This window comes from Musa acuminata, chromosome BXJ3-7 (genome assembly GCF_036884655.1).
Source record: "Musa acuminata AAA Group cultivar baxijiao chromosome BXJ3-7, Cavendish_Baxijiao_AAA, whole genome shotgun sequence".
NCBI lineage: Eukaryota > Viridiplantae > Streptophyta > Magnoliopsida > Zingiberales > Musaceae > Musa > Musa acuminata.
In genome coordinates, this window is record NC_088355.1 from 4794043 (window position 1) to 4811262 (window position 17220).

Here is a 17220-nt window from a genome sequence, read left to right on the forward strand (position 1 = left end):
TATTTACCTTTTATGCAATTTTAGATCAGAGCAATATAACATAATTTATTTACCAAGCATATCTACGCATACAAGTTCAGGGTTCCTGTTGCTTCCAAGGGAATCTAACAAGTTAAAAAATATTTATTTCTGTTTTTCTTCTACATAGAGGGATAAATATAAACAAAAATCTCAAACTTTGGTGGGATATGTTTGTGCAACTTTTCTTTTCTTTATTTGATCACTTAAGGGGGTCTATCTCGGATTAAAAAAAGAAATTAAATGATGTCTTGTTTAAGTACATCATCAAATTACTTTTCTCTTTATCCTTAAACCTCAAGCAGTGATGGACAATTATACACAATCTGAATATTCTTTATATATGCATAATAAAGTACTGACAGGGAGACGTGATACTCGGGTAATTCTTTTTCTTTTTTTCTTGTTATATTTTTTCTTCCGTATATATTGTTTTGAAGTCAGACAACCCTTTCTGGAAGCATTTTAGGTCACCATCTATTGATATAAAATTTTTAAACAAATGGAATTGGATATTCTGACCTTAACCTATATGTTTCACTTGGATGTAGCCAGCGATAAAAGGCCAAGAAGATTTAATTAACAAACTTGTTGAAGATGACCAGTGCAGTTCACGTAGAAATATAGAAGCCATAAAATATTGCAGAAAATGTTTAGGTGGCGGACTTTGTTCTTGATAATTAATTGCAGATTCCACCAGGAGGAGATAAAAGATTTTACAAGGACCGGCTTTTTTACTTGAGTGAGTTACCTGATTGTTCACTTTCAGGAGTTCATTGCATTCCACTGTTTTTGTGAGCAGCGGGGCTATCAGGATTGTTGATGTTGTGACTGGGTGAAGATGACTGTCCAAAGGACTGTAAGTTCATGCTACTAATTTTAATCAGCTTTTATTATTATTGTCTCAGATTCAAGAATTCCTTGCAGATAGAAAGAACCATTTTGATTCTCGCGAGTACTTTATGGATCATCGTTTATGGATCCTTTTTTTGCAGAATGTTTTGTTATCCAATTGTGTAAACCTCATCAAAAAGGACATTACTATTGACATGAGAGGCGCAGCTGATGGCATATTTGCTTCGGTTCACCAAGTTATGTTCATGTCATATTGCCTTTGTGTTGTCAAAATCCCCTTTTGTCAATTTTATGATTCAAGATTGTGAGGCGAAATCGTAAAACGAACTGCGGAAAGCACATTCTCTCTCTCTCTCTCTCCTTTGACAATGCTTGGAGTTTTATTCCTTTTCTCGATTACGGTGTCATGCAAACTCGAAACTCGTTTGCCTCTTCTCTTCTACAGCACCTGAAAACCAAAAATAAAAAAAAGGAAATATGATCATCCATATCGTGCTATATCAAAAGCATACTGATTCTGGTTCAAACAATAAAAGATATCTACTGACAGGTAAATTTGATCAATCACCTCAAAGCATGGAATACATACATATAGATGCTGTTGCAATAAACCCGTTCTGAATTTTACATCTTCTATTTAGTTCGGATAAAACCAAAGTTCTAACCGAAGTCCGAAAATCAATTTTGCACATAGAAATTAAGCACGATTCAGAGGGCACCAAAATTCCAAGCATCAAAAAGAATGTAGACGGTAATGCTCTGACTTACTACTACACACTGGTCTGCGTTTGTAGCCCTGAAGGATCTGCTACCGGTGCGCATAAAAGTAGTAACTTAATTTCTTTCTACACACAGCAATTGGCATAAAAGCAAATACACAACAATTAAATCTTTTCAAGAGTTCTGGTCATCCACAATTGTTGCCGCCAATCAATCATATGATTCCATGAAACAAGAGATAACGTTTCAGAATTCCTATTTCATGCCTCCTATATGATCATGCAGCATAACAAGTGTTTAACTCTTATTCTTTAAGAACGAAATCAAAAATAGAACCAGATAAGTTATTTATCATTCACCGTTAACGGGCAGACAATGTCCCTGAAAGTGGAACTATACCGATCACCAACCTTGTAACTCTCATCAGATTGGTATCCCAGCAAGGAATTACTTAAGCAAAGCTTATTCTAATTTGGTAACGATAAAGTCATTTTTCTCTCATGATCAACTTGACTCCAGATTTCACCATCACCAACACGTGCGCGATCATGTGGTGAGCACCTACAATGAATGGGAAGTAAAGTTCTTTCTCTGAGAACTTGTTTGCTTTCCCGGCGATAAATCTGTAGTTTCAGCTACTTGTATGAAGTAAAAACAGAAAACATGGTCCTACCAGTTCTCTGATTCAGAGACTTCATTTATGTGCTTAATATGCCAGAACGCTCCACATAATCCTTAACAAGCGAAGCATCAGGAAATCATCGAGCTACGATAAGAAACGTTGTCAATATGCTACTGCTGCAAATTTTTTTTCATTCACTAGTATTACCAACAACTAAAAAAGAAAAAGGAAAAGAATTAAAGAAGATGCATCACTATTGTGCCAAGAATATACACTTCCGAGTAAAACCTGCACTGACTCGAACAAGATCACTTAACATGAGAAGAATGATTACATACCTCTGTATCATGTTCATCGAGGGGATACAGAGCTGCATCAGCTTCACAAAGAAGGGTCACCTGGAAACATGACATTGCAAACAAATAGAGGAGCTGAGGCGTGTTAGCCCCTTCTCGCATATGAAAGAGAAAAATAAGAATGCAATTAACCTCAATCCACAAGGTAAGCAACTGTAGAAAACCAACATTCAAAAAGAAACGAAGAAAAAGACAGAAATAATATGCTAAAAGCAGTGACGGCGACCTGCCCGTTCGGTAAACGCCTACGGACCTGAAGCATTCATGAGCATCGCAAAGCAAGAAAGCGCATACAGCCAAAGAACGTGTGGGGGAAAGATCCACGCCGTTCCATGCCAGTTGTGAAAGCAAAATGTCCGGATTCCCCGTTCCTAAAAGCTCTCGCCCCTTCTGGTTCAAGAAATGGTCCATCGTCCCAAGAACTCGGTTCCATCGGTCGATCTAGTTCAAGAAAAGATGCGTCCGATTCCGTCATACCAAACAAGAACGCTCTCCTCACGGTACACCACTCGGATCATGATCACCGCAAAGCAAGAAAGCGCATAGACCAAAAACAGAACATCAATCAGAAAATAGCGAAAGGTCCGGTTTCCCCGTGCCCAGAAGATGTCGCCCTTGTTGACGAGGACCAAATCTAGTTGAAGAAACGGTGCGCATCGTCCCAGGAACTCGATTCTATCGGCCAACCCAGTTCAAGAAAAGATACGCCATCACAAGAAAGATTCCATCAGACGAGCTAGCAAAAAGACAACAAGTTAATGGCGTCTCAAAGAGAGGATAAGAAAGGAAGGCGAACCGAGGCGGAGGCTTCACGGGGCGCGATCCACCATTAGGGCTTTGCATCGCCTCCATCCCTTGTCCTCTTCTCCCTTCTCGGTGATCTCGGCGTCGGTGCGAGGGAGAAAAGAGAGAAGGCGAAGAATGGACGTAGAGATCACGAAAGCACGAGAGAGAGAGAGAGAGAGGTTTTAGGGCATAAAAAGAGAGGAATCGGCTCATCGGCTTTCTCTGCGTTGCTGCGAGTTTTCTTGGAGACTTCCGAAACGGGATTTAAATAGCTTCTCTCGAAGGCGTCTGATGGAGGAGGCGGAGGAGGAGGATCAAGTCCCATGATGCGAGCGCGACCACCGTACGATACGGAGCCAAATGACCCCGGCTTCTTGTTGATTCGTGCATTGCATCTTGACCGTATGTATGACTATTATTATTATGCACTAATATCATCTAAAAATAATTTTTGAAACAGAAATCTTAGCAAACGGGACATTTTTCTTGACATATTAGTCCAACAATAATATCAAAATCATAGATGATTCAGTTTACCGTCCATAAGTAAACACGAAGGGAATCGTCACTAGATGGCCTTACCACCGGTGTTGGACAGCAGCGAAGCTGCAGCGGCTGCAGCGGTGGGAACGATACCGGTCGAAACGCCGGGTTTTGAGAGATGCAAAAGCCTGTAGTGCAACGCATCTCAGTTAATAAGCATCTCCAGACGGACAGAGACAGAAAGCCGCGTAGCAGATTTACTTACGGAGCCAAATATTCGCAGAAGGAAGAAACAGCAGCACCCACTTCATTGTAATTGTCCCCAGCGGTAGGCGCTGTAATTTCAACCATTTGGATTCCAGGAGTGACGGGCACAGCCTCGTCTGTCGCGTGAAGCTTCGGCATTTTGTTGGCAGAGGTCACGGTGACGGTGATCGGCGCACCTCGCTGGAAACGGAAGGCGAAGCCTATCTTGAGGAGCTCGTGGTCCAGCTTGTAGCCAAGCGAATAGAAGAAGCGCAGCGCGTTGTTGCTCACTTTGCTTTCCACCATGGTTCGAACTAAAACTGAGATTTGCTCGGCGCCAGCACCTCTCATGGCGCCCCCAACATGGCGAACGGTCCTACATCGAGGCCAAATTTGAGTCATCATAAGAAGACTGTGTGCGGTGGCAAAAAGTTTAGGGCATAGGCATACCAAGACGGAGTGGGCTGAGCTAAATCACACAAGAGACGGATCTCAGAGGGCACGGCTGCAACAAATGAGGCAGAAAGGCAGGTTCTTTTGAGTGGTCAATCATGACGATGCAGACATAGTTCAGTGCCACGATTTACTCACCAAGGCTCGGTCCACTTTTTAGACACAGCTCATGAACTCTAATGCGTTCCTTTGGAACTCCACAAAGGCCCTGAAGAAGAATCTCGAGGGCCTCGACATGCTGAAAACGAACACATATGTCATAAGCTTCCGAGAAGAGGAATATAGAACACAGACGTGTAAATCTTCATAAACGGACCACGAATCAGCCATGCATTTCAAGTAAAACATACCTGCGTCTCGATTATTCCTTGCACAACGCACTCCATCCGCAATCTACCTGTTTCCACGCCGTTTCCTCCGCTCCTGAGAACTTGTGAGTGCCGCAGAAAACAGATCCAAAAGGAGAACCAGAGAGTGCCACAGAAAACAAATCCAAAAGGAGGATTATTGGTTTAGGCAATTCGTCAAACACACGGCGCTCGGCTTGATTTGGTATATATTGACATCGCCCGGATATCCAAAACCCTAATTTAGCACATGATCACGATCCCCATAAGCGAGCGCGCAAAGTGGGAATCGTAGTCCGTAGTTCCTTCCATTGAGAGGGAAAGAAAGAAAAAGAAGGGATAAGGGCTTTTATGTTGTCACCTTCGAGCAGCGGCGTTCTTCCGATGCTTCCGTCTCGAGGACGACCAACTCCAAACAGCAGATTGCTCGTGTGCTCGGGAATAAAAAGAGGTCGCTTCAATCACGCGGTACACGATAACTAATGTGGTCCAGTGTGATACGATGACTCAAATGCCGTCATCTTCTATGGGTAGCTTTCACCTGCAGGGAGGTTGGAATTATGTTGACGACTTCTTCCTTGTCTTTGTCCTCTTCTTCTTTTTTTTGTGATCTTTTACATATTTAATAAGCTAACTTCGTGAGACTTTTAGAAAGAAAAAGTATTTGCTATTTCATTTAATTATACCTTGTTATCTCTTTTCTTTAAGATGGGAGAAATTATTCATCCAATAAAACCAAAGGAAGCAGCTTCAAGTCCTCACCATAGCAAAAATATAAACTGCTAGCAAAAAACTGATTTGATCCTTTGTGGTCGACATTTCATCCGTCGAGTCACTGCAAAGTTCAAATATAATTTTACATGAATAAAAAACAGGAAAATTGTTGTTGGCGTATAATCTTCCAGATAATATCTATTAGATATTGCTAGCAAAAAGGATCTAAATAATCTTTGTGAAAATGATGCTCAAATAATTTACTTAGACCATTCTTAGGAGGGGCACTAACGAAAGTTTCTTCACGAACAAGTAGAATGGCACCACTGGGGGCACTAGCACATGAGCAACTACCAAAACATGGAACTGAGAAAGGATCATGTGAAAAATCTGAGAACCCTGAGCATGAGCAAGAACAAATGATGGGTAAAGAAACTCTCTCTCTAGTTCAGGCAAAGTTCCCGACATGATGCTAAAAGCTACAGGATACTTGATCTAGTTAACAGTTTCATATCGACAACAATAAAGACAATACAAACCTAACAACTTTGCAGAAAATGTAAACAATATGCAAAGAATTAGAACCAACAGCAGCCACTGTGCCAATAAGATCATCCAATTCAATATTTAAGAGCAGAAAGCTAGTTGGAAATGGGTACCCCGAATGCATTATTGTCCAAGTTCGAAGAGTACTACCAACAGGCTGAGTCTGAGTCGACTAGATCAGACAAACTTCATCTCCAAGGGGAAAAAAAGTCACCAATGAAATTATACAACAAAAACACAACCAAACTGAAAAGAAACAAGTTTTATTCAGGTTCCGGATTTGCCTCGTGTTCAAATTTGAATCTCAAATGCCAAACGATTTCTAATCCAAAACTTACACACCCAACCCGATGATATCTTACGTCTCAGTTGAGATGATCCGGACCCAGCAACATCACCAACGTGCAATGCTTTCTTACATGTATTTGAACTTTTGCACCAAACTAGTTCCAAAGCAGATATTTCAATCTCCAATTGGTTACAGACAACCACTCACATAATTAGGATGATAACTAACAAATTCACTTCAACCATTCTGACCAAATAAATCTTTGGAGCTTTCTCTCAGCTTTCTTGGAGTAGGCAAAATACACAAGTAATCAAACACTTTCAGTGTCACTATGTGCCAGATAAATGTCTCCTCGCCTCTCCCTTGGAGAAAAGAGAAGAAAGAACAAGGGAAATGCTACCTAAATTAACTCTGAAACCAGAATATATCTTAAATGTTTTTGTACATATATGTGTCCGGTATAATATGGCTGTCATGCGCACAACTTGAAACCATATGGTTCAGTGCATTGGTCGGCGATTTGAACGTGGGCGCACAGGGGTCTTGGAGGGGCTCACCCTGAAAAATCAGGACACTTACCAACTAATTCAAGACAATAGTTTCAAATGACACTATGAAAAGCTATGTGAGGATTCAAAAACCCAAGAGTAAATTGGGAAAAAACTTTGCACCTTATTGGTAAAGATCCCAAGACAACCCCACTACAGTTCAGTGCAGCAGTGGCACTCTCAGCCTGCAAAAAGAAATTTCAGGTAACAACCATAGCGTTGTGACTCTTAAATTCCAGCCAAAATGAACAAGATGTTGGTGATTAAAAATAAGAAAAAAACATATTTACGGCAAACAAGAAAACAACAAACATCATTGAGAGACAAAAGGTGAAACATTTGCAGTCAGCCATTTGATATTTTTGTTACTAATAAACATTCCAATGGTTGATCAGCAGGACAATGATCCTACCAAGCTAGCTCAGACAAATCTATTAAAATCAATGAAATTGATTTTTGCTTAGAGGTGACTCTAGCATATTCAAACACTAGGAAAGAACGAAAGAGCATAGCGACCATGACAAAGAGATTACATATAAAAGAGACCACCTAAGGTATATAGATGATCAAATCAGTGAATCTATTAAGTAAATGAATTCCAAATTTGAATACTTTGTGAATGACAGGAACTAAGTAGCAACAACAACAATGATCAAACAGCATAATGAAAATCAATGTACTTTAGAGTGCATTGCAATATATAAGTTAATCTTGACTCAATGTTTATAATTTAATTATCTATCCTGTAATGTAAAAGAATGCTGTCAAGGCTTTGATGCCTACACACTGATGCAATTAACCAAAGAAGTATATGAATGGAAAAGACTGGCAAAACAACAATGATTGTCACCGACCAACAAGCCAAAAATTATGTCTAGCAAATTTTAGCAAACAATAAACAGCATTGGGTAGCTATCTAATATCAAGCAGAAAGCCCAAGCAAGGAATTGGATGCACATATGAAGTTAAAGAGTGGTCAATAGGCATTCTTTGTTACTCTACAACTTGCCCTGGCTTAAATCTCTTGGTATATATCAGAACCACTAGTAGTCTGGCTTGGTAAAATTATGACAGTTTGTGCCTTAAGGCAGAGCAAATAATGGTATATGTTCACAGGAAGACCTGCTTTTTTATTTTAAATTCTATGCAAGTTGCTATAACAACAGGATCAGTGGATTGTCCATAAGCTAAGCTACCCAAACACAAGGAGAATATGAGCAACTGCCGAAAACCAACAAGCATTCCTAGAACATCAAGTGGCCATTCACTGAAAACACCCAGCCCATTTCAGCCAATAATCAAGAGTTATAAATGGAAGCATTGATCTAAAACTCAAAAATGATAATCATATTGGATTAATCATGAACTTATCCCCATAGCTATTATTAGTTAAACCAGTGGCTAATAGTCTTCCACTGTCCTCCCATCTGCAAGTGAACAACCGTAACCATGGTCCATGGATGACCATATATATTAAAATATTATCATTTATATGGATGTATCTAACACCTGTAGATATACCACATATAATACAGTGTTTGTTTGATATACTCCTGTTGCATATCTGTCCCTCATACATACCACTAGTGCTTGTGTAAATACAATAGCAAATCACCATTTATCACAATTGTCATGGCTATCTTTTTTTTTTTATATACCATATGACACACGCACGCACGCAAACACAGATATATATAAAACTTCACTGACTAGTTATTTTATAGTACCATTAGCACATGGTAAAAATATAGATTTGTGTCCATCAAAAAGTATACCAACCAAGCTACTACAAAGCATGTGCATATCATGATGCAGTAACATAATTATGGTAGCTTTTCAAAAGAACATGCCCACTTTTAAAGGAAATCATTTGCATTTTCTCATTATTTCTAACTTTCATTCAATCTAAAATCATATTCATTTTTCAAACATTCATATTTATAAACTTGTCCCTTTTCTCAGAGAAAAGTAAGAACATTGGATTAAATGGTTCGGTATGAAAATATCAAGTCAAAGATACCGACCATTACAAACTCGACAAAAGCAATTCGAGTGGAATGATGATAGTCTCCAAGAAGTCTTAATCGGTAAACCTATAACAGAAGAGAGCCATATCATGATATTTGCACTATAAGTCATGTCAAGATGAAAATTACCAACATAGAACAGAAGAGAGGACACCAACCTCTCCACATATAGACTCAAAGAAGAGTCTAACATCAGCTTGAGATACCTGTACCAAAGGAATACCATTATAAAAAAACATACTGAGACAAGATCTACTTAGCTGGAGGTGAATATTAGAGAGTGAAACTTGACTCATGAACTGCAAATTTTGGAAGTGCCAAGAACAATAATTTGAGGAATGTTTGCCTCAACAGACATGCTACAGGGAGGAAAAAATAAGACATGTTTAGGCAAGATGCAAATGCGAATAAAATCAGTTAATTGAACCATAATGAAATAACCTGCTTTTGGTTTTAAGCCAGGTAAGAATAAGGCACTTTATATGGAATAGAGGAGGTTTTCCCAAGTATAATTTACACCAATTTAAAATAGACTGACCCAAAAAGCTGTGGGAAACTTCAATAATCCTATTAAGTATTATCTTTGAACTTGACATTGGTTCTGTCAAGGCTGAATTCCTGATTGCATTAATGGGTGAAGCTGGAAAATAGTTGCATTAAGCTGCCATGGAAGATGGAATAGATAATGTGAGAATTATCACCGACCTTCTTGTCAATATTTGTGCAGTAGATAGTCCTTGAACACATCTCGCGTTCATCATCGGACTGAAAGACAGGAGTACTTAAATAGTTAGACATTGAGAATAAAGACATGAGACAAATGCAATTTATCAAAGGGATATCATCGAAACAAAGGAATTCAACAATCAATTTCCTCATACCCTTGGCAAAAATGTAGGATTGACAGGTGCAATTGCAGTTTTTGAAGGAAGCACTTTAACTGGGTAAAACCCAAGCATGGTCCCTGACAGATTTAAAGCAGCTCTTGCACCCTCTGAATTTGCATAAGCCCAGACAATTATTGGTGATTTCATATCTCAAAATTGAGACACTAAATAGCATGTAAGCACACTGCACTGAAGCTTACCCTCATCAGTGAACTCTATGAAAGCAAAACGAAGAACAGTCTTTGGGTCCCCACACATGCGACAGTCAACAACCTGTAAAATTCAAAGAATTATACATTTTGGAAGAGTATGTATCGTTGAAGAGGCCTGAAAGACATTAAGGTAATTCACCTGTCCACAGTTGATGAAAAGTGCTGCAAGATCTTCTTCAGTAACCTACATATTATAGTTGTACATGAAGGTTTCAACCGGAAAATGAAAGGTAAAATGCAACAGGAAGAAAAATTGTCTATGGTAGATTGAAAACAACATGTATCGAAAACAAGAGTCAGCTAATAAACTCCTTAGCCATGCAAGCATTACATTTAGAAACAACACTAGGTTAAGTTACATTCTAAAACATGTTTCTGAGTAACATTCTGCGGAAACATCTAAATATGAACAGAAACAACAAAATACACCACATATGGTCAAACCCAAGGATGGTCCCCAAGGATTTTATTTCGTTTTGCTTTATCACATTGAGCAAAGATGTTCACCAGTAGAAATTGCTTATTATGTAATGCATTAAGAGATCTGAAGAGACATATAAGATGAACAATATGCAGAGAAGTACCAATGAAGATAAAAGTACAAGAATGATAATCAAGGATATAAATTACAGTTTTGGCTTTGTCATAGCAAAGCATCCAATCTCATCAGCTAAGTTGCCCACGCACATTGCCTAATGAACCAGATGTCAATCCATGGCATGCCCCCTAAAATACTTCTATTGAAGTATTATCGAAAGGCAAGGATAATATGTTCACTAAAATGAATATAATTACTTTTCTACAGCAGAAGAACTTAATATCTTATATTAATCTTTAAGAAATTTTCAATCAAAATATACTAGTTGGCTGATCAAAACTCTACAGACCAACATCTGGATATCAGGCAAATGCCTGGACACATGATAGAGTACAGTCTGAACAAAAAAGAAAAAGCAAGATCATATCGGACTATAGGACACTTATAACTACTATACGACCTTGCTTACATAGCTCAACATGAACATGCTCCACATATTCACCTCCCTACCAGAATGTTCGCTATTGACAGATACATACAAATCAACATATATCAAAGCATATCAATCCCATTGACCCAATCCAGTATTTTTTATGTGATTCAAGAGACTCAAATACCTGATAACCTGTATCTGCAATACAAGTACATGAATCAAATTATCAACCTACATAACCCCATTTCAATCCAATTCATCAGTTGTGTGTGCTTAAAGAGAAGCTAGATGCAATCTGCAATCAATAAAGGACCAAAACGAAGGCACGTAGCAGGAAAAAGAATAATAGGAGGACATGTAAACGTTTTATCGAGAAGCAGATACTTATGACGATTACAGGGTCGTGAAAGTAGCCAGAAATGCCTTAAAAAGTCTCATTACCTGATGATCTATATCTGCAACGTATACAGTTCTTCTAATCACCTCTTCTCGCTGTGCCAAACTCGTACGATTATTCATCCGGCGCTTCGCCTGACCGAATCCGTTCTTCATCTGACCAAGAACCAGACTCTTTTATGGGATCACACCATAAAAGAAGGAAAAGAAACGATAGACCAAGAACACAGCAAAAACCCTTACCCGGCTTCCATCGTCCCCGTTAGCGCCGCCAGCTTCGAAACCCTGGCTCGCTCCAAATCCGTTCGCGTATAGGCCACCACCAAAGGCGACGCCGCCGGCTCCGTCGGATGCGGCCTGTATATTGCCAGCGATGGAAGGTGGAACGAATTCCTTCGCCATCGGGTTCAGCTTCGACAGAAGATCCTCCAGATCCCTCAGCTCCCGCTTGGACCCCTCCGCGCCGCCGCCAGCGACTCCATCGGGCAGTTGCTCCAGCTCAGCCGACCCCCGATCGGAGGCGCGGTGGAACTTCTGATCCTTCACGAGAAAGCCCGAGGCGGCGGAAGCGTCGTGGTGGGGACGGAGGGTGGGGAGACCGTCGATGGCGGCGGCGTGGTCGTCGTCCGCGAGATCCCTGGTCTTGTGGGAGGCAGGTTCTTCGGCGCGGACGAGATCGCCGGCGGATGGCGGCGAGCACGCCGCCAGATCGACACCGTTGGCGGTTTCGGTAACGGCCATCATGGGATGCACAGGCAAATTCGTCGTTCCCCTCTCGGTCGTCGGCCTCCTTCCCTCAACTCGCTATTATAACGACTACGGACGTCATCGGGCAGTCCATTTCATTTTGTTTTTTGTTTTTTTTAATCTTGATCTTTTTTGGAAAAAGAGCTTTGGCGATTTAATGAAAATGTTCTTTTTTTGTTTTTTCAATATGATATTTCCAAAGAGTACCTTTATTTTTTTTTATATATAACTAACGTAAATATCTTTCCTTCCACTACCCTTTCTCGTCGCTGCCTCTGTCCCACCGCTGGGCGATGCCGCCCGCCCGTGACCCATCATCGGCGTCTCGACTCCTTGCTCCCGCCGCGAGGCCTCACCGCCTTTGTGGGGCATCGCTCGTCCGTCACCTCTACCCCTGCTCCCGCTGTGAAGCCCCATCACCTCTGAGGAGGAAGGGAAGGAAGGAGGCGATCGAAGGGGGATAAGGGAGGAGGATGAGGGGGAAAGGAGGGGAAGAGGCGGCGAGGAAAAGCAGATGCAGAGGAGGAGGAGGGGAGGAAAAAGGCGACAGGGAAGAGCGGGTCGAAGAGGGAAGAGGAGGAGAAGGACAGACAGTGGTGCCTCGTAGTGGGGCGGAGGGCGACGGGCGATGAGCGGGGAAGGGCAGGCAGCGGCGCTATGCGGCAGAGGTGATGGCGAGGAAGGAAGGGCATTGATTGGATTACGAAAAATACGAGACTTCAGGGAAAAATAAAATTAAGAAAAATCACCCATAAATATTTGCTTTTAAATTATTTAAAATATCGGCATAAAAATCATCTTAAGATATTTGTTTAATGCACATAATAAATGAAGTCTCTATATTTAACGTCGATTCACACCGCACTGCCAGCGAGAAATCCAAGATTAGAATTGAGGAAAATATTTAAAGAGGTTTAAACGTGTAGGAAATATTTATCGAATAAAAAATATTTTTATCTTTGCATTTTTTTTTCTTAAAATAATGTATTTAAAGAATCACCATCTATTATTCTTGAATTGTTCTTATCGTGATATATATATATATATATATATATATATATATATATATATATATATATATATATATATATATATATATATATATATATATATATATATATTAAATTTTGTAATGACGACTTTTTGAACCCGATACATGAAACATTCTCGATTTCACGGCCAATCACTTGCTCTTTATTTCTCCTTTGTTTTTTTTTAATGGACATATATGTGATGAAGCAGTCCAATTACAATGTTTTTATATCGTGTTAGAATGTTTTCAGCAATATTAGATAAACACTATAACATTATAAAAAAATGTTATTGAGAAATTTTTTGCTAATTTTTAACATCCTTCAGCAATAATTATGAATTATATGATTGTAAAAAATTCCAAGATTCAACTTCGAAAAACTCAATATATTTTTTTTGCACTATGGTATAGTTGTTTTAGCAATACTAAAAAAATATTATAATGGAAGAATTTTGTAATCAATTTTTAATATTTTTCAACGACAATGAACTGCATGTTTGTAAATATATCACATGTAAGATTTAACTTTTAAAAAAAACTTAGTCATTGTATTTTCAATGATATCATCGTTATAAAAAATATTATGATATAAAGGATATTATCGATCAATCACCATCTCACACCCGTCCTCCGCGTGACATCTAGATTGGAAGAATGAGACAAAGGTTATCTCTCACCGGTTTACTCATGTGGACATGGATTTAAAACAAATAGCTATAAGTTGTCTCCACCCTCGTAAGTTTGTTCTTAACTGTCGATAAGCAATTAGTGAGAAGGTAGATAAATTGTTAAGAGCATGGTTCAATATCAAAGTGTAATACTCCCCCCCCCCCCCCCCCCCCCAATAGCTTGCCAATATTGTACTCATTAAAAAAAATAATGAAAACTAGAATATACGTTTTAACTATATCAATCATAATAAAGTATACCCAAAAAACAATTATCCCCTTCCTCAAATTCACTGGTTGGTTGATGCTATCTCGAGTCACAAACTTCTTACCTTTATGGATAAATTCTCATGGTACAACCAAATCAGAATAATGTCGGAGGAGCAGGAACATACATACTTCATCATGGATCGAGACATATATTGTTACCAAGTCATACCCTTCGAGTTAAAAAACGTAAGAGCAATATACCAAAGGATAGTGAATAAAATATTCAAGTATCATATTGGGAGAAATGTTGAAGTTTATATGGATGACATGATAGTGAGGAGTAAGACGGCTAACACACATCTAGTAAATTTGGTCGAGACTTTTCAAGTTTTGAAAATGTTCAACATGCATCTCAACTCAATCAAGTGCGTTTTCAGAGTAAACTTAGGAAAGTTCTTGGATTCATCATGCGTCGAAGAGGAACAAATACATACTCCAAGAAGGTGTGAGCTATATTAAGGATTTTTGTCAACCCTATGTAGTTGAACTAAAGTTTAATTTGATAGCTCATCCTCAAACTAATGGTTTTGTCGAGGTCACCAACCGAGTCATTTTCAAAGGATTAAAGAAGTGGACCACTGGATCAAAAGGCACTTGCATAGATAAACTATCACGTACCTTGTGGGCTTCTCGAATGACACCTAAAACTAGGTTGGGAGAGTTATCATTCAACTTAACCTTCGGCACTAAGATTGTCATGCCACCTGAGGTAATCTTTCTAATACATTGAGTTGAGAATTTTGATGAGAAAACCTTTAAAGAATAACTTCGTCGAACTCGACCTAATCAACAAGGTCAAAATAGAAGTACACCTAAGGGCATTAAAATACAAAAAAGCTAGCCAAGCTTTCCAATTAAGGTGTTCGCCTTTGCGGAGTTGGATTTGGAGACTTAATGCTTTGAAAAGCCGACATTAATGACCTAATTGGATCCCTAGATAAGCTAACCCCAAATTGGGAAGGGCCTTATTAGGTCAACGAGGTCATTTGAGATAGAACCTATCACCTCGTAATAATAGAGGGAGTGTTATAGTTAAGGATATGACACATTGTAAACTTAAAAAAGTTATACACTTGAGGCATCCCTCAAGGTCTAGTCGAGGTGACTATGCCCCGAACATCAAGCCTTATTCTGCCATATCTTTGACACCAATTGTAAAAAAAAAAAAGAGAGAGAGAGAATATTTTCGAGGAGTAGGTGTTACAAGTTAAGGGAAAAAAAAACCAGGTCCCCTTTAATGACAACCCCAACTTATCATCTCGTCCTAATGCTTAGTCCATTGTCATGTTATGTTATGCTAGCCTTCTCTGAGTCGCCGGGTCTATCTACCTGACTAGTTTTTGTATCTTAACTTTGTTATATCGTCGAACTTGTCCACTCAACCATTTATTTACTTTGGTAGGTAGAGGTCTCTTTTTAGATGTATCTTTTTAGATGTAGAGGTTCAACCGAGTTAGTGTCGTATTTTAAAGTAAGAAATTAGCTGTCAGAATATTTTGATCTTTAAGGTATTTGATGAATGGATCTTCCTCGATATCCACTCGGGATATCTTGCCTTGAAACAAGCTAAGGCAGCATAGCATCCGTACTGATACAAGGTAACTCTCAACCTCTCTAGACCTTTTCTTGAACCCGATGGAGGGCTTATAGTCGATAACTATCTCCTCCTGATACCTCAATATAATAGTCCTCTCAACCTCCAACATCTCCCTCGAAGCCCCAAGCTTGCTGTCTAGATTATGAATTTACTCTTTTAAGGTGGCCAACTATTCAATCACACTCGTGACCCACTCATTGGTTGTGACAACTTACCCCACAAGCTCAGAGTTGTAGGTCCTTATTGAGTCCAACTCTCCAGTAAGTCGCAGTAGCTCATCCTCCATGTTGTAGCTACTATTATGCCGAACCATTTTTAACTATTTAGCCTGATTAGCAAAGCATCGCTCGACCTCTTCCAACTGCCTTGTTAGTTCGACTCTCCGAGCTTCTTCTTTGATGATAAGTGTTGGGTCTCCTCTCTTCCTCTTTAGTTCGAGGTGTGTGAGTCGATAAAACTTGATCCGTGTAAGAAGAAATTCATCATGGCAAGAGTCACAAACAAATGTGCCTAAGGTATGTGTATTGACAAAACCCAACTCACATAATGAGAAACCCACCAGGATGGGAGGTAAAAGACAAAATATGCTTGAGATACATGAGTCAACAAAACCCAATTCATGTAAAAAGAAAACCATCATTGCATGGCATGCCCAAAGTAAATCGGTTTAGCACCCCTACTCCCTCCCAAAGAAACGATCAAAGGAGCGTAAGGCCTTGCTTATTGCTTACGTGGGTCTAAAGCAAACAATTATCGGCTATCTCCACCGTTATTGCCTACTTAGTCAAGAGGCCAAATTGATATCGTTAAAGGTGGTTTAAAAGCTATCCCTTTGAATAATATTTCATAGAATACTCTTTCACTTTATTACCAAGTATAAAAGCCCTTTGTTAACATTTTACCATTGGAGATTATACTCATCTACCTCATGTTACTAACTTAGGTATCAAAATAATCGAGTTGAAAAATCTCTCTCGACCTCGGTCTTTATACGCATGACACCTCAGAAGCTCGATATCCACCTCGTAGGCACCTTACATATATATTGGTCTAAACCACAAGTTGACTCAAACATCAATAATATATTTTGGTAACACATTGTAACTGAGAATCAATATATAAGAATAATAATAATATAAAATATTATTCCCTCAATATTTTGATCGATGCACAAATTAGTTCATAAAAAATAAAAATATTAGTCAAAGATATTTAATATATTATGAAAAAAAATTATTAGGGAATTATGAAAATGATGCTACTAGTAAATTCTGAAAATGAGTTTATTCTCCCAAAAAATATAGACATATATAAATTAAAAATTCAAATGAGATACAGAGAAACTCGAAATTTTATCTATTATACTGCTGCCTTCTATCAGGCTGCCGACCAATAGGAGCGCTACAATTGCTGAAGCGTGTGTTCGTAG

At 39.1% G+C, this 17220-nt stretch overlaps 2 protein-coding genes across 10 annotated transcripts; both read right to left on the bottom strand.

The window, feature by feature from the left end:
* Positions 1-1068: 1068 nt before the first annotated feature.
* On the bottom strand, positions 1069-5396 carry LOC135642189 (mediator of RNA polymerase II transcription subunit 18-like). 8 transcript variants are annotated; one of them, XR_010497888.1, is made up of 9 exons: positions 4890-5302; positions 4678-4777; positions 4537-4591; positions 4106-4462; positions 3940-4028; positions 2554-2646; positions 2267-2359; positions 2004-2154; positions 1069-1321 (listed from the first exon to the last, which is right to left on the bottom strand). XR_010497888.1 is itself a non-coding variant. In XM_065158117.1 (7 exons), exons 1-6 carry the CDS (start codon positions 4923-4925, stop codon positions 2597-2599), a joined length of 687 nt encoding a protein of 228 aa, XP_065014189.1. In that variant the 5' UTR covers positions 4926-5302; the 3' UTR covers positions 1069-1321; positions 2554-2596. The 8 variants fall into 8 exon arrangements, 2 of the variants coding, with proteins under 2 accessions (XP_065014189.1, XP_065014190.1); XR_010497889.1 differs by lacking the exon at positions 1069-1321 and having other exon boundaries at positions 1888-2154; positions 4890-5124; positions 5248-5396; XR_010497890.1 differs by lacking the exon at positions 1069-1321 and having other exon boundaries at positions 1888-2154; positions 4890-4962; positions 5248-5326.
* Positions 5397-6659: 1263 nt separating this feature from the next.
* Positions 6660-12287, bottom strand: LOC135641980 (polyadenylate-binding protein-interacting protein 11-like). Of its 2 annotated transcripts, XM_065157695.1 has the most exons (10): positions 11720-12286; positions 11522-11632; positions 10249-10293; positions 10098-10170; positions 9892-10004; positions 9716-9775; positions 9169-9216; positions 9008-9076; positions 7107-7168; positions 6660-6993 (listed from the first exon to the last, which is right to left on the bottom strand). In XM_065157695.1, the coding sequence occupies exons 1-10, from the start codon at positions 12218-12220 to the stop codon at positions 6936-6938; spliced, it is 1140 nt and encodes a 379-aa protein (XP_065013767.1). In that variant the 5' UTR covers positions 12221-12286; the 3' UTR covers positions 6660-6935. The 2 variants fall into 2 exon arrangements, with proteins under 2 accessions (XP_065013767.1, XP_065013770.1); XM_065157698.1 differs by lacking the exons at positions 6660-6993; positions 7107-7168; positions 9008-9076; positions 9169-9216 and adding an exon at positions 9317-9369 and having other exon boundaries at positions 11720-12287.
* Between the last annotated feature and the right edge of the window lie 4933 nt (positions 12288-17220).